This window comes from Homalodisca vitripennis, chromosome 7 (assembly GCF_021130785.1).
Source record: "Homalodisca vitripennis isolate AUS2020 chromosome 7, UT_GWSS_2.1, whole genome shotgun sequence".
Lineage (NCBI taxonomy): Eukaryota > Metazoa > Arthropoda > Insecta > Hemiptera > Cicadellidae > Homalodisca > Homalodisca vitripennis.
In genome coordinates this window covers 109,787,499-109,815,277 of record NC_060213.1, presented here as the reverse complement: position 1 = coordinate 109,815,277, position 27,779 = coordinate 109,787,499, and the positions used below count along the sequence as shown (strand labels likewise).

At 31.4% G+C, this 27,779-nt stretch overlaps 2 protein-coding genes across 3 annotated transcripts in view; both read right to left on the bottom strand.

The window, feature by feature from the left end:
* Nucleotides 1-26,380, bottom strand: part of LOC124366199 (diuretic hormone receptor-like) — a 77,864-nt gene extending 51,484 nt beyond the window's left edge. Inside the window, exon 1 of the mRNA XM_046822565.1 lies at nt 26,308-26,380. Coding sequence (XP_046678521.1) covers nt 26,308-26,309 — 2 coding nt within the window. The 5' untranslated portion in view covers nt 26,310-26,380. The remainder of the gene's footprint in view (nt 1-26,307) is intronic.
* Nucleotides 56-3,566, bottom strand: LOC124366201 (chorion class high-cysteine HCA protein 12-like). Of its 2 annotated transcripts, none has more exons than XM_046822568.1 (2): nt 3,414-3,566; nt 56-336 (listed from the first exon to the last, which is right to left on the bottom strand). In XM_046822568.1, exons 1-2 carry the CDS (start codon nt 3,427-3,429, stop codon nt 116-118), a joined length of 237 nt encoding a protein of 78 aa, XP_046678524.1. In that variant the 5' UTR covers nt 3,430-3,566; the 3' UTR covers nt 56-115. The 2 variants fall into 2 exon arrangements, with proteins under 2 accessions (XP_046678524.1, XP_046678523.1); XM_046822567.1 differs by lacking the exon at nt 3,414-3,566 and adding an exon at nt 877-994.
* Nucleotides 26,381-27,779: the final 1,399 nt, after the last annotated feature.

Below are 27,779 nucleotides of genomic sequence, written 5' to 3'. Positions count from 1 at the left end.
AAATTAGTTTTAACCAGAATAGTGTTATTAACCAAACCTAATAAAACAAACTGTGTATAAGTAAATGTGTGGTTTATTTCATTACATATATACTCTAATACAGTGGATTATACTATTATTTACAACCACAGCCACAACCAGGTCGGCAATTGCAATTTCCGAATCCACATCCACCACACCCATATAGGCATTCACATCCGTACGGGGGTCCACAAGCAGAACATCCTTTAAAACACTCCTCAGGCCATTGAGGTAACGGTCCAGGCCGAGCAGCTGGTGCAGGGAAAGGTCCTGGGAAGGGCGCAGCAAGGACTGATGTGCAGACTACCAAGAGGCCTGGAAAATTCTATAAATGTAATTTATGCAAAAGTCTGACAGTAGAACTATAGTATTTTATTGGTTTGAAAATGTCATAGTTTTTCTTCATCATTTTTATTTACTTCAAAGGATTTATTTTATTACAAATTTATTGAGATTAGTTTTAAGACCTAAGATCAACATTGGTCTTTACTTACAATCGTAATTCCACTGTAGCATTATTGGCTTAACGGATTTTCTTTTATAATAAATAAATAATCGGCATTGAAAATATATTTATTATTATAATTTAGCTTATCAATTCGCTCTCACCAAAAATCGAATGGATTTTAAGTATAAATGTATAATACACAAGTCACAGTACTGATTAGTTGAATATTCCTCTTAATTTTCCAGAATCTCCATTTTAGTTTTGATACTTTCATAGTACTCGCTTAATACGTGATGGGGCCTAAGAAAAATTATATAATTATTGCTAAATAAACCTAGTCAACCTCCGTTAGGACCACTAAAACATTACAATAATTAAAATGTAGAAATGTGATTTATATGACATACCAAAAAGAACAACCATGTTGATGTGTGAGGCTGAGTATGAGGTAACCATTGGCTTGCAGAGGGGGAAGAACAGTTTTTATCTAGTTCGTAATTTCTCCACGGGTTTTTCATTTTAGATAACTATCATTCAGTGCATATAAATTAACAATATTATTATCTAATGAAAATCATTATAAAATATTTCCTTTCTCACCCTCAATACACAATCTTATTCAAATGCTCTATTTATCTGTAAGTTCGTAAATCACAATTTGAATTTTTTTTTAATCATGGATTAAATGTTGAAATATTATTCCCAAGTAAATTCCATATCTAATAATTAATAACAAGTAAGGATGCAACAAATAAATTTTCAAAACATACGGTTGTGTTGAGTATTTAATTTCCGAACGGAATTATATTGAAAAGGGCTTTATTTTATAACATTACATATATAGCACTAAAATTGGTAAAAACCCTTTTTAGGTATATCTTGAAAGGCGTCAACTGTTTCCAATTGTGTTTCCAATTCAATGGAAATTTTTATGGGTTTAATATTCAAAAATCTATGGAACAGTAACAGAGGACGTAAATTAGATATAATGTAGTCATACTAGTTCAAGTAAAGTGTTTAGAAATCCTAAGCCTAAATTTAATTGAATTTATTTAAAACCCAAAGTAGAACGCAAATTTCTAGTAGAAACTTAAACGCTTGACTAAAACAAGCCTTTTAACATATTGTTTTTGTAAAATACCTTAAATAGATTTTCACAGGGAAAAGAAAAGCGATTTTTTTGGGAGTGCCGATGGCCGAGCGGTCTAAGTCGTTGGACTTTGGGTCTGTGTTAGAGATAACGCAGGTTCAAATCCTGTCTGTGACCATTGCACTTTTTATCAGTACCATTGACCTTGTACTGTATCGACTCTCCCCCTTATTCTGTTTGATAAGATCCTCGCACAGGCCAGTGGCCCATGAGGGCGGACAGAATAAGGCTTAAAAGGGGATCGGCCTCTACTTTAAAAAAAAAAAAAAAAAAAAAAAAAAAAAAAGAAAGAAAGAAACTATTACGTTTAGCTCCTTTTCAGTAATAAAAAGTGTTAAAAAGGCCACATTGTGAAATTTGGACCTTATAATATGTAGAGCTGGTTTTAAGTGGTATGCCAAATATCTCGCAAAGTTTCCCGTAGTTTAAAAAAATAATGTTTTTAAGCATGTGTGTAAAAACTAGTTCAAGCAATGAAACTCATGTAACACAAGAAAGGGCATTGAATTTTTAACATCTGCGTCATTTACACACACTTCTTGGAAATAAAATTTAATATTCTTAACGAAAAGCAAACATTTTTTGTAATCCGGGTATCTTTTTTTAAATGGAAACTCCAACAAACTATTTTAACATCTGATGTCATTTATGTTTATTCAAGACTCAAATTTTATTGTGATAATATTAAGAATAAGTTAATTCTCATTAAATACCCTTAGTGTAAAAGAACTACGTATCATAAATGCTATATAGATACTAAGGATTGTACTTGCCATAATTTTAAATATTATTAACAATATAAAATTATTCAATAAATATATTCTAATATTAGAATAATAAATCGTAAACTAAAACCCTTTTAAATTTCTTTTATTTCACCTTTTATACAACATATTAAATAGCAATTTAAAATATAAAACAAATCCTATCTTTGAAAACACAGAATCTTAATCAAATTTACAACTGTGTCATATAAATTTAACATCTGTTTAAATAGCCAACAGGTTTATATTTAATTGTATTGTTTATTATTTAGTTAGAGGTTAATGTTCACACTGAAGATGGTTTATACCGAAACACGTGTCTGAAATAAAAGAATTTTAAAAGGGTTTTAGTTTACGATTTATTATTCTAACATAAAAATAACCCTATAATGTGGAGTTCATAATATAATATTCTAATATATAACTGAATTCTTTAAACTCAAGATGGTAGAACCATTGCATGGTTTTGGTATTTTTTTATTTAACTGTCGGTATCGTTAAAAGTAAGTTCCTTGGTAATAACACGCGCCGAACAGGTTTATTTATAGTTTCAATAGGTTATGATATGAGCACTTCTTGTTGTAAACACATATTTCTAATGGGTTCAAAAAATAACGGAAAAAAATGTGATTTTTTCAGTTTGCACATAGCATTTATTAAAGAGTTACACGTTTTTATCAATATGTGACTTAAAAAATAATAAATTAAATTGTCTTAACAAATTTACAATTTATCGTGTAATGTATAAATATGTGATTTTTAAATAATACAAAAATGAATTTACACATTAAAATAAATGCATGTTACTCGATTCTGACATCTTCAATACGTACAAAAATAACATTGAATCATTTAGGCTTTATACTGTTTAAACCTTTTACATTTTATAATGAAACTGTTAAAAGTAGTACATTTCCAGCTTTTATCACACGAGTATGTGTTTAAAAATATCAATTATTGTTACGAAACCTATTAAACCTCCGTTTTGACACTCGGCTTAAAATGTAGAAATGAGACTTATACAACGTACCAAGTAGAAGGTGCATGTTGATGTAGGAGGCTGAGTATGAGTTACCCACTAGCTGGCGGGGGGAAAGAACAGTTTTTATCTAGTTAGTAATTTTTCCACGTGGTGTTAATTTTAGATGACTATCATTATGTGCATTTACATTAACAATATTAAAATCTAATGAAAATCAATATCAAATATTTCTTTCTTTCACTCAATGCAAAGTTTTATTCGAACATCCTAGCTAACTGTAATATGTTAAATCTTCATTTGAAGTTGTTTTTCTTCATATAATAATGAATGAAGTTTTGAAAGGAGCTTTCCAAAATAAATTCTATATGAAACAATTAATATGTAGTATTTGCTGTTGCATTTTCACTTGACAGAGTTGTCAAAAATACGATTGAAGAGAATATTTACGTTTTAACGAAATTATATGGAAAATTTGTAACTTAGTTGACATTCATCATTTCTTAAAAACGACAAATATAAATAAAATTTTTTGTAGTATTTTCTATTTTTATACACATCTGGGCTACGTAACTCCTCGCAGAGTTGTTACTATGTTATTATTTTTATTAAAACACCATTATAACTTTCTATACTACCTCAGTAAATATATGTATATGATACTTTTTATGATTGCCAAAAGAGCTACTTTTCTTATAAATCCTCAAAGACCTGTTTTCTACTTAGGCTACTACATAATGTCCCCAAAACAAAGATATCACCACCTGGCCGTCACTTAGTCCATATTATCCCCTACAGAAAGAATATCAGGGTTTGTATATGTACACCTACATTGGTTTTCAGATATATACCATCCTATTTGAAGAGCACAGATCAATTTGTTGATAAATTAAAAGAAATACCCCAATATATTGCAGCATATGTGATGTTAGTAACGATTGATGTAGCTTCCTTACCTAACAATATATAACAAAATTGACGACACTATAGGTATGAAAGTAGAGAAACACTTTATAAACACAAGGCCTAGAAATTAAAAATCTAGCTTTAACTTCTATTCAAATTTCTCTTAAATTTAATTATGTCTTCCAATTGTTTTCTATTTAAAAAAAAATTTGATTTACACAAGAAAGAAACAGCCATGAATACCCGAATGGCCCTATCATACGAATATCTTTTTATTCAGAAATTTTAAATAGATTTTATAGATTCTATAATAATGTTTAAATTTTAATGTGGACTAAATATATTGAAAACACTTTATGTTATGCCCAGAGAACAATGAAATACATTTAGATTTCTTAAACGCATTGAAATACATATATATTACACACGCCCATTCCTAATACACAGCTTTTCTTTGCCCGCACGCCTTATGTTTCGTAATTATTACCGTACAAAATCAGGTCATTCTTTTAGATACACCTGGTATATAAAATATATAAAAACTTTGTTTAATTTTACTATATCAAAGTGAGGAAAATATTGTATTATAAAAATGGTGAATAAACCTATTTCCAACCCCCAACAGATTATTTTAAAAATATCCAGTCTTTTGATCACGGTTAGCAACAGATATGGATAATATTTGCTTGTACTGTTTTGTATTCCAAAAATTCCACTTTCAAAATATAATATATTAATGTTCCAGCGGTTATATTTCAGTAGCAGTGAATCATTACCATTCATTAATAATTATATTATATTCAAATTCACGACTTTCACTATAAACCAAACAGTCTTTTTCTCTATACTCTATGAAATAGATTTGATCACATATTATTATTGAATTGAGGTAGTAATTGCACCTCAAGGAAAAGTAATTTTAATTGAGATCAGGAGATCTTTGGGATTAAATCATGTGTGTCGCATTTATTGTTTACCGGTAATTAAATTAAGTACTGACATACTTTATTATGTGCGGAGGCGCTCAACCAACCGAAAGCAATTTAGGAATTAAACAAATCAATTATAACGTAAATATACAGAGTCCGATAAAATAAAATAGTTAATGCATTTAGAGAATTGTTGTTTTTAAACTTGTCCCAAAGGCAACCATTTTGTATTTTGCCAAAAAAATTCCATTGAAAGCTGCCATTAGAAACGTTTATCTCTTAGTAATTTATCATTTGGGATTCCAGAGCCAATTTAAATTATTGCCTCCCACAGATTATGATTTTTCATTTCATTAATAGCAATATTTTACCGGAAAATTTGGGAGTTTGTAGACACACGTCAAGTTTGGTTTGATAGAAATCATGACACGTCTGGTTAACAGCATAAGACAGTCGGAGGGGCTGCTATAAATACTGGTGGGAGCGGATAGCGAAAGATCAATGGACACGTAAATGTTAGGCAATAAGTATAAGCGATACGCTCGGCTAAGAGCATTCGGGAAGTATCAGATTTCGGCAGTGTGCGGGTCTCCAGACGCCCGAGGTTGGGGTCAATATAGGCGTCGGCAATGGCCGTAGAACATACAGTCAGAGATGAGCGATAAAGAGGATGTCTGTTATTAAGATACGTGACAGTGAGGAAGTCTGGGGTTAAGATAAGTCACCGGTAAGTAGGAAGTCTTTGTGTAGGAAGTACCCAAATGTATCCGATAAGAGGCAATGATAAAATATCGCCATAAGAGCCCATGTTAAAATAACACAATAAGAGCCCATTTTAGCGCTAGATACGGGGGATATCTACTAAAAGATAAACAAGATTAATAACTCGATTATTGTATATTAATTAAGAGATGCCATTTAGTAAAAGTTTTAGTAAAAGTAAAATTTAGTAAAAGAGATGGCGTCTAAACCATCTAAAACAAAGCAATATTTTACAATTTTAATCTAACTTTTTTTAAATATAGCAAGCTGAAATACTTTTATGGTAAACATATTAATATTTGAGATGATATTTCTCTAATCATATTAAAAAATTAGGACTTAATTGGACTAAAAATTATGTAAAGTTTACATCTTAAACCCTCATTAGTTTTTAAAGCTACATACAGGTATTTCCTAAAACAAAATCAGAAAGACAGACTGTAAACTATACAACACGTTAATATACTTTGTTACATTTATAGTGTATAGAATGTCTATACGTAAAATATAGTGTATAAAAAGTCGGAAGTTGACTCGGAAGTTTCAATATATTACAATCAACAAGAAGTAGTTTGTTGATCCGTTAACCGTAGGTTAAAAAAGGGGTAATACTGCGACGTAGTGCATGCTAGAAATTTATACTCCAAATACTATAGTTTCAAAAGCTTAATGATTGATTATGTAGTCCTTATATAGTTGGCTTCAAAGGCTGGAGTAATGAAGTTTGAAATGATAGTATCCTTAATGTGTGTAATAAATCAGGTAGTAATGTAATGCGTCACATGAATATAAAAATCAAAATATACAAAAGTATTACCTTTAATAATGTTGATAAATGACCAAATTCAAACGTTTCTAACCCTTATTTTTTCGTAGATTTAGGGACTATGCATAATTTAGAAATCGTGAGTTTTTCTGCTAAAGTACATAGATTTTAATAGAAAGATTATTAAAAAAAAACTAATTATTTATTTTTTTAAGTTTAAAAGAGTCATATGTGATTGCTCTCAGTAGCTGAAATCAAGATGGCCTTTATTATAGCTGACATATGTAAAGCTTGTACGGCTTCAATTTTTTAAATTATGATGTAAACGAAAATGTGTGTTCGTTATTATTTAGTAATTATTTGACACAATATAAAAAATTAAGGATTGATTAACAATTGCGTGAGTATTACAGCAAATATGATGACTCAAAGTGAGATACAGCCATGTGTGTGTGTGTTGGCTTCGAAGAACCAACAAGCCGTATAATATCGGTTATTAGCTGGGTGAGTTCAATATTGGGTCATGAAATATCTCTGGACACAACTATGTGGACATAGCTTAGATTACATCTCCTTAGTGTATGGCTCTTGTGTGTATTCCATCGAAGAGCCAACAAGCCGTATAATAGTGGTAATTAGCTGGGTGGGCTCAATATTAGGTCATGAAATATCCCTGCACCCAACCATGTGGACATAGCTTACATTACTCATCTGTTTCGTGTATGGCTCTTCTGTGTATTTCATCGAAGAGCCAACAAGCCGTATAAAACCGGTTATTAGCTGGGCTGGGTTTAATTTTAGGTCATGACATATCTCTGCACACAACTATGTGGACATAGCTTAGATTATATCTGCTTCGTGTATGGACATGCACTTTTGTGTCAAACACCAAGTCCCGTCATATCAATGGCGTTAACTCCTTTGACAGAGGAGGAAGTGGCTGGCGTGATGCGTTCTCTAAGGGTGTGGAAGTCAACTGACGTAAATCGCTTGTCGATATAACTTTTTGAGAAATGTTACATGTCTCTGCTCAAACCACTGACAATAATAATTAATACATCTTTATAAGAAGGCATGTTTCCTATGGCACTGAAAATAGCTGTAGTAATTCAAATTTTTAAGAAACGTGATTGATTGAAAGTAATAATTATCTTACAATCTCAATCGTACCAGTGCTAACAAGGGTTTTGAAAATGTAGAATCTAAAATTTCTTTTTGAGAAAAATGTTAAATTATCTACAAATCAGTTTGGCTTTAGACAAGGTAAATCCACAATCGATGCAAGCACACACTAATTGAGCTGATTGTTTCAAATCGGAGAGGGAAACAGAAACGCTCAGCATTTTTCTGGACTTGACTAGGGATTTCGATTGTATGGATCACACTATTCTCCTCAACGTATTGCATAATAACGGTATTAGTGGATTGCCGCTGAAGTGACTTCAGTCATATCTCTCTTATAGAAAACAACAAGTATTAGTTCCAAATGCATTTTCACGTACAACCAGCCTTAGATATAGGGTCCCTCAGGGATCCATCCTCGGACCAGTTTTGTTCCTTGTGTACGTAAATAATTTTAATTCAAAGATTCATAAAGGATACATAGTCCAATATGCAGATAACACGTCTCTTTCACATGCAAATCAAAATTATAAGTTGAAATTGAAACTTACGAAAAATTAAATTTATCTACCCAATACTTTGAAAACATAAACTTGAAACTTAATGATTTCTACAAGAAATTACATGGTGTTTGGTGGAAGCACTGCACTGTTTCAGTACGGACCTACTGTGATGTTGGACTAGTTGGTCCTGGATGAAGTTGACTCTATGAAATTCCTGGGAAACCTCGATAGAGGGATGACTTGGAGGAACAATGGGGACAGTGTTTGAGCGAGACTATCAAGCAATATCTCTATCTCTTGAGAGGTCTTACCGAATTCTGTTCAGATCAAATAATTAAGACTGCATATTACGGTTTGGTCCACCCACATTTATACTACGGTATTATATTGTGGGGTGTCAAATAGCGACTTCCCAGACTGCTTGTCTTGCAGAAGAGAGCTATCAGATTTATTGATAAATTAAAGTTTAGAGAGTCGTTTAGGAATTCATTATTATTGGCCGAATCAGTGACTTCGACAACAGTGCGGAAACTTGGACTTTGTATGTGCAACGTTTTGATTTGTTTGCGGAGTGTAACATCATTTCCCAGGACAAAAAGTTCAGTGCGTTACTGACAGACATGGGGTGTGAAAACGTAGTCTGGTACGCGATTTGTGTACACCCGAGAAACCTGTTAACGACCTAGTGAAGTTAATTCAGGAATATTTGTATCTGAATCCATTGTTTATAGCTGAACGATATAGATTAAGAAAACGAAACCAGCACGAAGAGGAAATATTTGCAGATTACATCGCCAGCCTCAAGAAGCTGTTACCATACTACGAGTTTGTGCGCAGCTCTAAACGATTGTCTTCGAGACTGACTGGTGAGCGGCATCTCAAGCGAGTCGACCAAGCCGAGACTGTTGGGAGAGACAACCCTGACCTTCGACCAGGCGGTGAAAATCGTCTGTTCAGTGGAGACGGCCGAGAAGAATGCGGCGGCGCTGACGGTCAATGGAGGAATCACCGGTGGCAGGCTGGTCCCCCAGGCGAGTCGCGGCGGCGACAGCAGCGTGGGCCACAACACAAGGCATGAAGTGCATTGATTGTGCTGTGGGCAGTATGGCAGTGTACAGTGTTCGGTGTTGTGTGTCATAAATTTAGTAAACGAAACCACATATCTATGGTATGCCGATCTACTAAAATCGGTAAATCATCGGACGCTAATTTTATTAAAGCGGTTATTAGGTAGGCGGGTTCAGTATTGGGTCATAAAATTCCTCTGCACACAACAATGTGGACATAGCTTAGATTACTGCTTAGTGTATGACTACTATTTGTATTTCATTGAAGATCTATCAATCCGTATAATGACGGTTATTAACTGTGCAGATTCATAATTGGGTAATGAAATATCTCTGCACACAACTATGCAGACATAGCTCAGATTAAATGTGCTTGGTTGATGGCTGTTAAGTGTATTTATTCGAAGATCCAACAGCCGCATTATGCCAGGTTACTAACTGGGCGGGTTCAATATTGGGTCATGAGATATCTCATCACACAACCATGCGGACATAGCTCAGATTAAATGTGCTTGGTTGATGGCTGTTAAGTGTATTTATTCAAAGATCCAACAGCCGCATTACACCAGTTATTAGCTGGGTGCGTTCAATATTGGGTCATGAAATATTTCTGCACACGACTATGCGGACATAGCTCAGATAAAATGTGATTGGTTGTTGTCTCTTATGTGTATTTCATCGAAGATCCTAAAGACCACATTATGCCAGTTACTAACTGGGCGGGTTCAATATTGGGTCATGAGATATCTCATCACACAACCATGCGGACATAGCTTAGACTACATCTACTTGGTGTATGGCTGTGTATCTAGAAAAATGAAGGTAAGCAGTTTTATAATAAAATAATAAAGCATAACAAATTAAAACCAAAAATAATAATAATGTGACTGATGAAAATGATTTTCAGAGGGGATCGATAAATTGATATGGTCTTACACAAATCCAATACGCTCTCTCTTTCTCTCTCTCTGTTTTTGAAAAAATTAAAAATTGTGTTATTAAAAAGGTATGATCAATAGTCAGTAAAAATAAGCTTTTCTAATAATTCAGTACATAATAATTGTGTACGTTAAAATGTTAATTTTGATTACAAGTTAATGCTGTTGCTTATATTAAGAATAATTATTATTATTCTAGAATTAACTTCTTAAAGAAAAACGTTTATTGAAAATATTGTAACATAAACTCATGTATAATTGTAAATGTTTTTTTTTTTTTTTTTTGCTGTGGTGGTAGATTGCACCAATGGTCTTAATCACAGCAGGAGGAATAAAGAAATTTCAAATTTCTCTCTCTCTCTCTAACCTTAAATAACCTTAAATTCAGCTCCCTCATTGAGGTTAATACACACTTAGATCTTTAGGGTGTTAATTGAGTTCGTTAAGTAGATATTCTTTATGTCAAATGAGCTCAAAATCGTGTAACACGTGTCCCAGAACTCTATCCATTATAAGGTTAGGTACAGTTTTCCACTTTCACGCTTCAAGCGGGAAACTTATCGAATAAATAACTTTCACTACTTCGTTATCAATTTGTGATTTTCATAACTTCCACAGTAGAATTAAATTTTAAAAGATAACCCTTTCGTTTTATTGACATTATTTTGCATTATTTTTAGGAATAAAGTTATCTATAAATTTTATTGATAATTTTTTTACAGTAAATTTAACAGAGATATTGTAGTCCTAGTTCAAAACAGTGTCTTTTCAAACCTAACTTTTTTGCTTTACTCCAATGGTCTCCTGAACTAATGGAGATAGAGTTCTGGGACAGGTTTTACACGATTTACTAGCTGATTTTACAAATTAGTTATATGATTAACAAACTTAACTGACGCCTTAAGAATTTCACTGTGAATTATTATTACTGAATTCTTCAACTCTGTGTAACTCGCCAATAAAGAATTTTCGGACCCATATTTATATACTCCTGGCGGAGCAAGTACTTTTGTTGTTCAATGTTTGTAGAAATTACATTTTTTCGATTTGAGAAAAGGCAAAATCAACAATGCTACAAAAAATACTAAGACCAGAGTAAATTAGACAAAAAACACTTTTTATACGTGTATGGGTCAAAATCACAATATTGGATAATTTTAACAAAACTTTCTTAAATAAAAAAAATTAAGATAATACTTTCAACTTTGTTGTTTATAAACCTTAAACAATGTACTTACTTACCTTCATCACAGCAGAGCTCAATTTCAGGTTAGTTTTATTTTATACATTTTTTCGTGTGATAGAGCGTGCAAAATATTCACTCCGGTCACGCTGCCTTTTTTATCATTACTATCCAAAATAAAACTACTAACTTTTATTAAATAACTACGGTATTATATATATATATATATATATATATATATATATATATATATATATATGGGATTAAACACTGTTATATTAGATTAATGTTTCATGTTTTTCTAAAAACAGCTAAGAAAATATGCGTTTACGATTTTTAGTTAGCTAAAGTTAATTATAAAAAGCTAAAATCAATGCCATCACTTAACTACCTATCATGTCCTATTAGAGTAGTATATAAACAAGGAAAATAATGTTAAATTGAATGATTTTTTCATAGATACATCACATCGTTAAAAATAATGTTTCTTCCGTTAAAGAGATACAATTAAGGTATAGTAGGGTATAAGTACATGGTGACATAATTACCATATACATTGTAATAATAAAATATTTATTTGGTTTGTAATATTAGGTAAGAACCATTTAAATTCTGTAGTGCCTTCAGCGTTCAACCGACAATAATTGTACACCATAGTTAAGGAAGTTATATTTTATGAAGGCATTAAAAGGTGGAGTAAGAAAGTACAATCGAACACGTGTCTTTGCTTAAATTATATACTAGACCAATCTTTTAAAAGCTTTTCGAGATTAAGTTTAAAAGATGAATTTTAAACTTTATAAATTTTTTAGACACGTATTAGAAATATTGTTTAAAAATAATAGAATGTAGTAAAGGATTGCACAAGGAACGTCAATATGTTAAAAAAACTTTACACAACGCAGTTTCGGCTTTTTTAATTATGTTGAAACAATTATAGAATGTAAATGGAAAGACATTTTCACTTCATTAAATTTTTATGGTGGATTTCAAAGTGTATTAACAATAGTTTATTGTTTTAACTATTATTTTATTGCATAATTCCTATTGAGTACTGTTATTTAATTGCACGTTTTATAGTCATTAATTAAAAATTCTAACCTATAACTGAATTTTAGTTAGAGAGTTCTAGAATAGGTACATCTGTTAAATATTCGTGCTTATATTTTTAAACATCCACAATTTTTTATATGATCCGCTTTTGTAGCTAATCTGGCTGCTGCCTACTCAAATTAATAGGGTTTAAATTTAAATGCCTTTTAGAAAATGTTTAACTAAGCACCTTTATGGCACCTTTTACAGGACATGCCCGTTATGTTGAATAAAATAACGTTTATGACAAAAGTTAGTGGTAAACTGTATAGACAATCCAATGTGTAATCAGTGTTAATTAAAAACATAAAATAGTGGTTTCTAATCTTTACAATCTGTATTCTTAAACGATATGGAATTTAAATGATTATATGATTGATTAATATAATATATTTAAATGTATATAAAAATGCGAATATTGAGTACAGTTCCATTTCATGTTCCCCTTTACACATTCTCTGAAAATTGAAACTGTCACAATCTTGATCCCTACAATCCAAAACAGATTACTGGCATCAGAGACACCTAGTCTACAAAGGATCTCATTCTAGTTACACAGCAACTATCCAATCTAGACTAGGTGAAATGTATTCTCAATCTCTACTAAGAAAGTGTCTAGCGGTAAGCGGAAAGTGATCAGTAGCTTGAATTTATTTGCATTAAATCAATCCCTACCACTATAGCTACAATTGTAATTTAGATTACTATTGAACGTTTAAATGTTTACAATATTTTAAAGTCACAAAAACAATCTTGAATTGTGTTTGGGACTTTTAAACACTCTGGCACTGGGTTTGTAGAGATTATATGGGGTATGGGTATGTTTAAAACAATTTGCTGATAGTTAGCTAATCTGGTGACTCTTGTTTGTTTATATTATTCTATTCTCAAAATTTTGGGATAAAAACCTATACTTCATATTCTTCATGTTTTACCGTTAAAAAGTAATAGTAAACAATGTACATACTATTATTAATACAGAAAAGATGTTTTTACATCTCTCTTCCAACGGAAACGAAATTGTGTCAGCTTACTGAAAGATTGGCTTTAATTAAGCTCAGCCAAGTCTCAAGGCATTATTCTTATATGCGTAGAAATTAGGTTTTATGCACAATTTAAAAGTAACAGAAATATATTTCTCTAGATATCTTGACATTTTTTCAGTTTTTTACGGTTAGATTTCATATCAGTGATTAAAGAATAAGTCTTTGAAAGAAGCCATCAATTAAAGCTGTTGTATGTATTGAGGTAATTATGCTACTGTTTCACTAATCACATGCTAAAATCTCATACGATTTGACTCAGTTCGTTCACATATCTATTTGGCCTCCGTTTTTTTCTTTTCTGCCATAGTTACTCATAAGACCAATGTAAAAAATGTTCGCTAACACTCAGTCAAATCCCATAAAATGATAGAAATGATCTTGGATCTCAGTGCTGTCTATATAGAAACTAAGATTCATTCAGATGTTTATAGGTTGTTTTGTTTTTGATATAGAAAGGCAGACAGGAAAACAATATTTTTACATCCCTTCGATAATATGCTTAGCTTATAGGCAGATAATTAATAATAAAATATTGCATATGTATACAGGGTGTAAATTAAGTACTGATACACTACTTGATATAATATTCCAAACGGATTGTGATATCGATGTAAAATTTTCATCATACCTATTAAAATACTGCTTTGAACTTTCTGGAGGGTAAAAGAAATCGCCCCCTTTATCAAAGGGGGTAGACTGGAGTTACTTTAGATTTTCAAATTGCAACCCCTATCTTATGACATGACATTTTAAAGGTAAATTCAAACGAAACATGATGCCATGAACAAAACATCTAAACGGCAATAGTAGCAAAAGTTATGGGAAACAACCCCTTAAATTAGAGTGCAGAAACCCCTGGATATATTCCGAACGGATTGAGATGTCAATGTACAACCTTCACTATAGTTAAAATAATTTTTTTAAACTTAATTTATCTCCTCTACGTTTTATAATCCTTGTTAATTATTCTGAGGGATGTCACTAAATTAGACATCCAAAGTAGACACACTGTGATTCATAACCTTGTGTAATTTATAGCCGCCAACAAACCATATTGTTACGTACACACAATGTAAGTTATGACACATATACAGGGGGAGATAAAGGCACTACCTTGCTGTGTCTGAGCCACCTGATCTGATTGGAGAGGAGATTGAGGGCTCTCCAGTGATTGAACGCTTTGTTGTGAGGGGTTGGCTTAGTTCGTCTGTCCGGGCTGTAACAAGATTGAATCCTCGTGTCTCTCCGGCCGGTGCCTTTTGTCAGTCACATTTCTTCCTGCTGCTATAACTTTTATTCCGTGTACACGCCACTATACTATTATTTACAATTAAAGGATTCTCATTTCAGTATTAAGTAAGACCAATGGAAACATGTAATATAGGAGCTAAGTGCAAATTGATCTGTAATAAGCACCGAAACCGGGTTTTATTTACATCGATTCTAAAAAGAGAAATTTATCGACAACGCCCTACTTTTTCTCTTAATCGAATTGGAAGGGTAGAGAATATGTTGAAAGTGTGAGTCGATATTTTCTCTTAAATTATATTTCTTCTAGGTTTGGTATACTTGGAACTGATCATCAGACACGTAATCGTAAGTCATGTACGTTTGACAACTAGACAAAGACTGCAAATTTACCATTCTGAATGTGGTTACCTCATGCTGACTGAACATAATTTCTTTATCCTTTAAAGAAAAACCATATTGCATGCTTATATGCGAATCAGCACTTCGCTAATTACAGTACTAAATGGTATCAGTAAACTGAAATTTGTAAAAATCGTCATACTGTTATGTGGACAAGATACTCTTAAAACGTTGTTTTGTATTGGGAAAATAATTGTTTACTGTCATATCCAATACAGGTGGAATGTGAAAAAAAGCAATCTGACAATTGTAACTTGTCAAATATGAGTCAAACACAGGTGAATGGTCATCTGGACTAGTTTACTTTTGTGCCAAAATCATAATTACCTACGATTATATTTCTTAGGTAAATAAATAAGGTGTGATAATGTCAATTCAATTTTTGAAGATTTGCTAATATTTTTATTTAAGAATTTATTCAGCTATCACTAACAAGTATGGAAAATTCCTCTTCAATACCAATCGAATTAATAACTCTTTTTAAAAATAAAATCTTTAAGAACCGAATTGGAATTTTTTAAATATAAAATTGATGATTATCACACAGACGTCACGCCGTGCAGAATGTTGACGGTTTAATAGAGAAATTATGAACTCCGTTAATTTATGATTTTATTCCTATAAATTACTTTGAAACTGAACATTCTACTAAAATGTTAGCCAATATTATTTTAATGAATATATAGTTTTAGGTAGTGATTTTGTTATATTTAAACATATCGAAACATTTTAATTAGATATACAGTATTTTTTTAATTTTTTATTCCATTATTTGTAACTTATGTTGTCTATTTTTAATGGAATAAGTATTTTACAGTGATTTAATGTAATGAATGAACGTTTAATTATAATTTTTTAAACCATTTATAAATCTAATGTGAGCACCTCTCATTCAAACAGTTATTGTTTGCAGTATTCTAGAACAATAAACCAACCATTTTACCTCAATATCTGGTAGTTATTGCAATGCAAGTCATGGACATCCATTGAGTTTCCTATATTTAAGTGATACCGGTTTATGCTTTATCCGATATATTTTCTGTTGGAAGGTATAAAATAGACAGAAATGAATCATCCTGGAAAATTTTAGTCAAAAAATTAATAAAATTTATCAGCATTGGATTATTTTCTGAGAAAACTGTACTGTTGTAAAATACATTATCTATATTTTCGTTTGACTGTTTCACAGGTATATTTTGAAAAATTATGTTCTAGATTGGTTAAAGATTTAGTTTCTTATAACATATTTTACTTAAGTTATTAGTAGCATGTAATAGTAAAGTTTGAAATACAAAATAACCAAACTATTTAGGTAACGTATATTTATGAAAACAAAAACTGCATTACGTACAAACTTTAACTTGACTAAAAATTATAATATTGGTTTGGATACGCTTTTAAAAATATAATTATGGTGATTACCTCAGTTATAAAATTAATTAGAAAAGGGGATTTTAATGGTATCTTATACCACCTTTGTGCCGCGGTTTGTTTCTACGGCCTTACGGCTTAATGGGACGTTAAGTTGATAGGGTCCCAAGATTAACGGGACAATTTATTTCAAGCTTCTAGCAAGTCTTACCAGTGTTATAACTGTAAGTATTTAATATACCTATAATTTCTGTCTGCTAACATGCTAATAAAAATATGACAAATTATTGTTTTTAATAAAATACTTTACTAGATGTTATAAATACTAATATTTTTTAGTTATTTACGAATGAATGTCAAAATAGTCATTTTTATTTATTAAAATAATAAGTAAACAATACTAAGGTGTATAATGTAGAAGTGATCGTCATAAAAATAAACCAATAAGCTACATAACATTTACAAAAATATTTAAATATTATGCTTAACAATAAAATATTAATACTCTAATATTAGGCAAAACTCTCCGAATGACTATCCGGAAGGCAGATTAAGGTTTAACTAGCAGTTACCCGTGGCTTCGCGAATTTCGTAGGCTTTGCATGTGTATGGCCATTTCTATTTCGAGTGAATTGTATATCCGACGCCAATGTCGAGTTTGTTTTGTTGCCGCGGTGAAAATGTATAACAAAGTTTGTACTTATGGTTGTTTGTATTTACTCCGGTTTTAGTATATTCTGTGCCATAGTTCATTTTGCCTTGTTTACCGAATAATAAAATGTACATGGTGTTCAAAAAGGAGTGTCACAAACTATTAGAGCTGAAAGTATTCATCACTCCAAACAAGACAAGAAACATGTCACAGTTTAGAGGTATCAGCTATTTGTTGCTCCTAACGTTTACAAGCCTACCTTTAAATTGGTCATGCTCCCTTGTGCATTGCTGGATTTTGTTAAAAAGAAGGATCATTGGAATTGTTATGAAAATTTGTAAATAGCGACAATCTTTTACATTTTTATAATGAACCAAAACAGCTGATACCTTTTAACTGATAAAATCTTTATTGCTCCCTGCTTGTTTAAGCATAACTATAAAGTGATTGTGCTCATTTATACATTGACGGACATTTTTTAAATCAGTACCGTTAGAATCAGTCAAAATATTATCTAATTAGTTAATATTTTTTAAATTGTTTACAACAGTACTGTTTTTTTCATTCTTATTTAATAAAACGTTATCAACAGACGCTCTTTTGTTAATATTATATCATGTCAAACCATTTTTTCACAATTATTCGTTTATATATTACTATTGATGTACAAAGTTTGGTACTTGTAGCTTAACTAGTTCTAGAGATAATGTTTTAAAGAAATTATACATAGCGGCTAGTAGTTAAACGACACATTTATTGATCTATGTTTACAGGAAACGTTTTGTTTGAAATGATAAGTATCCTTTGTTTAAAGTTTGTTTTTGACGATGAAAGGTTTTATAGGATAACAGGATTTCGGACATTTGCTATCGTTATAGACCTCCCCCACCTGACCAAGAGGATAGATTCCAATTCTCGAAACGTTTTGTTATACCTGTTATAACCTATAACGATGGCAATTGTCCGAAATCCTTTCATGATGAGTATATCAGCCACATAATATTGTAACACCCTTGTATATACACAAACAGGTCTGAGAAGCCTACTTCTGTCAAAGATAACAAATATGGGATTTATAAGAGTTTTATAAATTTATAGTAAAAGTAAGGTAGTAACTTTATCTTCCATGTCTGCATTAAATTACTGCATAGTTAATATTTGGTGAACTGCACAATTAACAATATTTATTTGCTAATTCTTTTAATTTTTCTTATCTGGATATTTTATTACTCTATGTGCTCAACAGCGGCTTCAGAAAATATAAAATAATAGTTGTTACTATGAGGCTTACTCTATAATTTCAGACTGATAATGTACACAAATTGAGAATATTGATTAAATAAATTAGTAGATCGTTGTTGTAATAAACTGTACGTAAATCGTTTGACTAAATTTAACATAATCTTTCAATTAATATTCCATAATTTTATAAATCAATGTGGAATTGTTTGCTATTTTAGAGACAACTGTGACGTAGCCCGGAGGAATTTTTGAAATAAACATATATTCATACCAGGGGCACTAAAAATGTCCATGTAAAATTTCAGTACAATCTATTCAATAGTTTATGCGCAAAAGCAAAACAAACAAACAAAGACACTTCGCATGCACCATATTATAAGGATAATACCGTCATTGAGTTGGAATTGTGAGATTTTCCGCTTTAGATTGATTTATTCGCAACCTGAAAATATACGAAATATTTTAAATGTGAATATTAAACTCTTCAAATTAAAAATATATGAAAAATTCCATTTGTTTTATATTATATTCCATTACTCATTGCTTTGATTAAATCAAATTAATGTATCGCATTACACACTCCATTAGTTTTATTCGTGCAAATGTTTTACCACATGCATGTGTATGTATATAAACAGAATGGGTTGTACATAAAGTTCATGGATACGTATGGATTAATATTACCTTTGATCACAGATAATTTAATTTGCCAGCCCTGTAGTCGCATTCGCTTTTAACTGTTACATGAGAAGCGAATCGAAAAATTTACTTATGCACAATTGCTTCCTGGAAATTATTTAGTAACCAGAACAAACTGGCTATTTTTACCCACTCTAGTGTAACCGGCTCTCGTTAATTCAACACGGTCAATGAGCAAACAGTGATGTGCTCACTTTACTCATTTGGACAGTTTAATTTGAAATATATAACAAATGCAGGTTATGTTTAATATTTGTAACATATAATACGAAATATATTTCTGCACTGGTAAGCCTATTGCTATTATTACATTATACTAATAAAATTGTATATATAGATTGATTGGCTAAGCGTTAGTGAAGGCTAGATCTTGAGGCCAGGAAATACTTTATTTCTTTATGTATTTCCGCATGATTTCTCGATAACTCAGTAACATATAGATAATGTTACAACATTCAACATGAATTTTTATTTCCTTATAAGGACCATTGAGTTTGTCGGTGGTACATGTCACTCAATACCTTATTATTTCTTTAATACTTTTAATAATACTTTATTTCTTTATGTATTTCCGCATGATTTTCTCGATAACTCAGTAACATATAGATAATGTTTTACAACATTCAACATGAATTTTTATTTCCTTATAAGGACCATTAAGTTTGTCGGTGGTACATGTCACTCAATACCTTTTTATTTCTTAATACTTCAAATCAAATCAAATCAAATCAGCTTTATTGCAGCGACAATATTACAATGTATAGCAAAAAACGTTACAAATTTTAATCTAAAACTTCTTACATTCATGCCACAAAAATTCTCATTTACACATACAATTTTTACACTTATGCACCTTTCATCCTTCGCCAATATATCCCATTTTAAACAGCAGAATCAGTCGTGTAAATTTGGGCGGTCTCCCCAGTTAAATGCTAAAAACCCCTGCATTATGAAATGCTTGTGACACCAAGAGGTGTTTTAAGGCGACTTTTGAATGCCTTGGGCGTTAGGGAATTTTTTATTGAATTTGGACAGTCTGTTAATAAAATTAACACCTGCCTGTGAGGGCAGGTGTTCAAAAACCACTGTTCTGTGGCTAGCAGTTCGTAGTAATTCTCTACCTCGTGTCTCATGCGTATGTATGTCCCGGCCTCTGGTTAAGGCACACTTATACATACAAAAACAAAGTTGTTTCTAAAATGTACAGACACGGGAGAGTTAAACAGCTGTAATTCCTTAAAAGCTTGCCTGCACGACTCTCTGAATTTTATTTTTGCAATTATTCGAATAGCTTTTTTTGGGAGTTTGAATGCTCTCTGAAACTGAGAGCTTGCGCGCACGCTCCCCCACAGGACCACTCCGTAAGACAAATGGGGTAAATTAAGCCATAATACGCCGTTATCAGTAATTACCTGACTTGGGCAGTATTTTGCTAAGGATCTCAAGACATAAATGCCCTGAGGAAATTTTTGCACAAACATGATTGATGTGTGTTCATTCCAAGCCAACCCTTGATCAAGGTGTATTCCTAGGAATTTTGAAGAGAGGACTTCTTCCAGTGTGGAAATCAGCTAACAAGACGGCGGATCCACAATGGTTGCCTAACATCGCGCACAAAGCAAAATTTAAAACGTTGGGATTTTGAGGAGTTTGTTGTGAGATTGAGGCTTTGGAAGTATTGATCCACAGTTATTGATGTCAACAAAGGCCTGTTGTTTCCAACCACTTCACTTGATCTTGCACTAAAACAGAGAGTCGTATCATCAGCATACTGCACTAGTCCTCCATACAGAAGTGATGATCCTATGTCGTTGACATAAAGCAGGAAAAGCACAGGACTGAGAATGGATCCCTGGGGAACACCGTACCTCAGTTCTATTTTTTTTTTTGACGATTGATTTGATATTTGGACAAACTTGTGATCTATGACTTAGAAATGAGCTAAGCCATTTAAGGGGCACGGCCTCTGATGCCATGGGACCCAAGTCTGTCGAGCAGTATGCTATGGTCAACGCAGTCGAATGCTTTGGACAAGTCTAAGAACACACTCATTGTTTCGACATTCTATTCCCTCTAAAATCATACCGACAAGACTCACTACTGCGTCTGTCGTCGATTTGCCCTTTCTGAATCCAAATTGTTCATTTGAGAGCTGACTGTATTTGTCCAAAAATTGAAGCATTCTTATGAGAAAAAAGCTTTTTCAAAAACTTTGCTCAATACTGGCAAAATTGAGACAGGCCGATAGTTATTGATTGAAAATTGATCGTCTTTTTTAAAAATTGGAACAACTTTTTGAAATTTTCAGGAGGGAGGGGAAAAACTACTGTTTGGAATGAAGAATTTACCAATTTATTTAAAGGTCTCACCAAATGCTTGCAGCATTGTTTGATGAGCCCATGTGTGGACATTAGATTAAGATCATTTGACTTTTAGGCTGGAAGCTGCTGAATAATTCGGTTGAAGCTCATCCTCAGTGACAGGCGTCAGCAACATTGTGGCTGCTGGACTCTGTCTTCGCGAGGTACGTACTTTATTTCTTTATGTATTTCCGCATGATTTCTCGATAACTCAGTAACATATAGATAATGTTACAACATTCAACATGAATTTTTATTTCCTTATAAGGACCATTGAGTTTGTCGGTGGTACATGTCACTCAATACCTTATTATTTCTTAATACTTTAATAATACTTTATTTCTTTATGTATTTCCGCATGATTTCTCGATAACTCAGTAACATATAGATTTAAAATGTTGTATGAGTTTTAATTTCCATATAAGGCCCATTGAGTTTGTCTATGGTACATGTTACTCAAAACCATTTAGATGAGCGTTATCAAACATTTTTTTTTACATTTCCTTTATGTGTGAATATGATGGGAAAAAATGTGAGAACTATACAATCTTTAACCAACTGAGAACGTACAAATGAAATTTAAACCTGTTACACTATGACACATGTAGCTCAAATTAATGAGCTATATACTTAAGCATGAAGGCTCAGCATACCTCTTTAACAATTTTTTGTGTGCTACGACACACTCGAATTATTGACAAAGTTCCACCTGGAAGGAAATGGTCTGTAGGTAAAAATATGTAATGGTCTGTAGGTAAAAATATGTAAACATCAAATTAACTTTTGCCACTGTGTTAATGTATTGCCCTATCTTTTATAGCCAACATAATTCGCTGTAATTTTGTGCTTCAAACATTTGTAATAGCACTGTTTAAGTTGTTTATTCATATATTTTGCATTATAGGTATATACCTACGAATGTACGTAATGTATCGCAACAATTTTGAAATAATAGTACACTTTTTAAAAAATTTCGGCAAAACAGTTCTTCATTACTTTATTTTGGAAATGTATATTAAATGGGAAGGGTTTCAGTTAGAAAGCCGTTCATTGTGGAGAATTTGTATATGCTATAAAAATTTGAATATATTAAAAGTATTACACATTTAGTTAACAATCTTTTCATTTTGTTCTATCAAGCCACAAGACGATAACGATACGAAACCACGTATTTCTTATAACCACTAATCGCCACTTATGCTGTATCCTAGCATGTAATTATTTGCTATTGATATCCTATGCGGAAATTTGATAAAACGTTATGACTTTTTAATTTTCACATTCAATAATGACTAATATTGAAAATATTTGAAATTCTAATCACCAAATGATATATTTCAATTCAATTAATTTCAAAAAAGGCAGAAATAAGAGTATATAACACTCTTTTAAGTTTTATGGACATGTAGATATGAATTTGCTAAATAATTGAAATAATGATTGAAAATGATTAATATTTGATTTGGGACCAGTTTATCTAAGTTAAATTTTACAACTAATTACTGTAAGGCTACTAGAAGGCAGGTATTTTAAATAACTCCTGAACCAACTCCTGTTACTAAAGTTGCCTACTGTATACAATTATGTTTAAAAATAAAAATAAATCGTACAGTCAATGTTAATCCTCAATCACTGCAACTTACACTAACTAATAAGCCCCTTAGTTCTTTTCATGATACTAGATTACTTTGTTAACTTGCCACCGGAGAAATGCAGATTGCGAATCTGTAACCTTTTTCAAATTTACAAACAGTCATAGGAAGATCACGTAACACATGTTTCAAAATAATGTCACAAATATTCTGTGTGACAAAAAATTTTAAATCAATAAAATAATTTTAATAAATGGATAGTAAAAATGTTACCAAATTAATATTAGTTAGCATTTTCTTTAAGAAATATACAAAATGTTTTACTTCCTGTGGTCGGTTTGGAAAGTACCAGTTAAAACCCCACCAGTCTGAAACTAAGTATCTAGATAACAGTTTTTGGTGTGTAATTAGTTTCCGTGGCCGGAGAAAAAACACATAATCCTTCAACACAGCCTTCTGTCGTCAACAAAATACTAATCTTGGATGTACGTGTGCCACATTTAGTCAATTTAGAAATAACCAGAGACGTATAACAAATCCTAGTTTGCGAGGTTATTCGTATTAGTTTGACAATAAAATCATTAGTAACAAGTTTAAACAATACATTTTCTTCAATAGCTTATTATCTGCCAAGTAGATTTGAATTATTTAAATATACTACGTGACTTCATCTTCGTTTCCATGATTACTAGACTACTATATAATGGTAAATTTTAAGAACTCCTTAATCTTATATATTATTCGAATTACACAGGTGTTATCATTCTAAATACTCCTCAGTATAGAAAATATTTTGATTCATATTTGTAAATAAATATAGAGGACGTTACATCATTAATACCTATATTGCCGTCGATTGACGACAAAGGGTAGTTGATTATTAGCTACTAGACCTACCTATATCTATATATATATATATATATATATATATATATATATATAATATTTACTTAGCCTGTCAGTAAATACAATTTCCTTCCATACTAATAAATATTCATGGCCTCCTCCGTGTCGTTGAGATCGAGCACTTTAGTAATACGGAATATTACGTCGAGGTTTATAAAATATTCAAAACCAATCTCAGACAAAGCCTATTTTGTATGCATTGCCTTCGACTGCTAAGCCCATCATCAAACTTCGATAAACATAATTTAGAAAATACTCTCCAGTAAATCAGACAACCCGGGGTGTATTTTATTTCCTCTCAATTATTTCTTGATTGAAATAAAATAACACAGTTTAAGGAGTGGTGAGTGGTATTAAAGTACAATGTAACTTCCGATTTTATTACGTGACTTATAACCAGCTTTCCGTCACTGTTAGATGCAGCACCACTAGGGCAACTATGTTTTAATTAAATTACGAACATCCTAAAAGTCAGTAATAATCATTTATAAGAAAATTTACGTTTAAAAGAGACTTAAAATAGAATAAGATAAAATAATCAGCATAACGTCTAGAGTGTTAATTTTATGGAGAAAGTTCTGCTATGATTTAGCAAGTAAAAGAAAATTTTGAAAAAGTGTTAAACGAGTCAGCTATATTTTATATGGAACACCATAAAAAACTTAAATTACATTTTTATGTGTTCCAATACTTTTTTAAATTAAAAAACTATATATAGTTCTTTTCCATTATACGGCAACGTAAACATTCTTCAAATTCAACTCTTTTTTTATGTATAAAGTTTTAAGAATACTTTAAGTAAAAAGTGGTGATACTACCTGTACAAATTTTTTAAATAAAACGAGAAGTGGATCAATAGAAAACTTAAATTTCCAAAAGCTTAGAAAAGTGTTATTTTGAATTCCTTAATGTCCCTAAATACTGGGAACACTCCATACTATATCTTGCTTATGTACAGACTAATGTTAAAAAAAATAAATACTGACAAACAAACACTGCAAGTAAGAGAATTAGTAAAAAAAATACTTAATACCCGAATACGGCTTGCACAAGTGACCCTACTTAATTTTAACTTAATTTTAACCCTACTTAGGGTTAGTTTCAATATTCTTCTCCATTGAAATATTCCTATACTGTTTGCTTGTTTGATATCCTCTATAAAATAAAAATAATACGACTCTAGTGCAAATTCATGGAAACTATTTTATGACTGTATCTTAGGTTTATGCATGTAATTTAATGTATACAATAAAATATTTGTACTATAAAACATTTCCATCTCTTATTGTAGTGATTAAAGTAATAGCGAATATACGAAATAGTATTACAATCAGACAAAAATAACGAAACACCTTTTTAGCTCCTATATAGGAAACCTTTAGAGCATTCTTCAATGTTTTCCAAATTGAGGAAAATACTAATAAAACCTTCTATATGAGTAAATGACCGATGATTATTACAAGAAGACGTTAATCAATAAGTAACCCGTATCTAGTAGTCTAGAAATTTCGAGAAAAATGAATAGCTGAAATACATTTACTAAAATTGAAAATTTATATATAATTAAATTTGTTCAATGTAAAATTTAATTGTTCAAATATCTGGAAATGTTATTGTATTATAATAAGATAAATACATATTAGAAATTTACCACTGTAACTGAAGCAAACATAATATATATTTAAGTTATTTCATAGTAATATGATGTTTTAAATCTAGACATGTTTTAAATTTGTTCAATGTAAAATTTAATTGTTCAGATATTTGGAAATGTTATTGTATTATAATAAGATAAATACATATTAGAAATTTACCACTGTAACTGAAGCAAACATAATATATATTTAAGTTATTTCATAGTAATATGATGTTTTAAATCTAGACCCTTACTTCAATTGAAACTAATTTTCTAATAATTAAAACATTTTTATTTCATTCAAATTAGTATTAAATGGAGACTAGTCATGTAAATACATTTTTATCTATTAGGAAATTAATTAAGAATCATTGTAAACTGCATTCAAAAATCCTGATGACATGATAGTGTTTGTTTACTGAACTGCCTTCGTTTTCGGCTAAAAACAGTAAAAAGCCCAATAATCGAAAACGTTTAATGTACTATATAATATTACATATATTTTCATAAATTACTTTCTTACATTTCGTGAGTAGCAGTTACTCCGGAAGCATAACTCAGACACTGGAACACACACGTCCGCGTGAGCTGGAAGCGCACACCCGACTGATGGATGTAAGGTGCGCAGACCACCTGCGCATGCGTGACTCAGTGACACGGTCAAGGTCAGCTAACGCCTTCCAGAGCGCGCAATGCTCCCTTGCGGAAGGCCGGTATTGCCGGCGTTGCATATTTCATTGTTACTGGGGTAGTCCTGGCTGGAACCGTCTTCTATTATTGAACAGCTCACCCCATTGCACTCTTAGCCCGGTCATTTTCTCATTTTATCTGTATATAGCATGGAGTTTGAAACTATAAGGTTGCTGCATTAAACTCTTTGATCATTTATCTATTCTTATAGCTATAACTACGCGTGTTGTGTATACTGTATTTAGTATTTATGTGTGTATACACATGACAGTACAAGAGTAAACATTTCATAGCATTTGTCATTATGATGTTTAACAGACATGCACCTTTCATCGGAACTATTCCTGATCAATTATGTTATTTAATTTTCATCACTAATTTAAAAAGCCTCGTTTGTATAGTAAAATTTCTGGCATTAGTTGGTTTTGATAAATTTAGTTTGTTCAGTATTTCACTTACAGTAATAGTAACATTAAACTCGACCAATTGTATACAAGTTTAACCGTTAGAATTACCTAATATCCAGTACGTAATTTAAGACAATGTAATCATCTGAAATCGTACCTTAAAAACTGTAAAAAGTTTTTTTGAAATAAAATTGCCGATTGCGATAAAATAATCGTATTCTGATTTTCGCAATGAAGAAATTTATTATTATTATTATTACTAGTATATTTAAATAATTTAAAACACATATCACTCTTAGATGTTATTTTGGTTTTGTTTCTCCTAAACTTCAAATGAAATAAAACTGCAGCAAACTATGATATTATTGAGTTAGTTACAAAGTATATATTAATATTATGTAAATACTACGAAGAATAACCTTAAAATCTTCTTCGAGTTCTAATTAAACCAGATCGTTGTCAGTTAAAGGAACACATATTAAATCATTTATTTCAAAAGTTTTGTGTATCGTATAGTACTCATTTCGCCTAAAAACTTGGCTACTGTATGATCTATTTTAGTTAGGGCAGCTTTAAAGACCAAATATATGTTTAATTAGTTTTCTCTGGGAGTTTCTAACTGTAGTCTTCATTTAAATGCTTATCCTTTCATTTGGTCGTCTCATATGTTTATTTTTAAATGTGCTTGAAAATACTTCTTATTGGGGCAGTTTCAGAGCTCTTAACCCTTTTATAGAATACGTTCTTTCTGAATTAAAATAAACTGCATCAAAAATTAGTCTTGGCAGTACTATGATACAGTATTATGTTTCTGACAGGCTTTCGAAATCCTGTTATTCGAATGCGTGTAAGTCAATTTTATAAAAACACAACTTTGGTTATATGAGAATGATTGTTG

Excerpts from the sequence above, each read along its gene's own strand:
- LOC124366201 (XM_046822567.1), bottom strand. The coding sequence starts at position 925 with ATGGTTACCTCATACTCAGCCTCACACATCAACATGGTTGTTCTTTTT. Across the intron at positions 337-876 it reads CAACATGGTTGTTCTTTTTG|GCCTCTTGGTAGTCTGCACA; the intron begins GTATGTCATATA and ends AGAATTTTCCAG.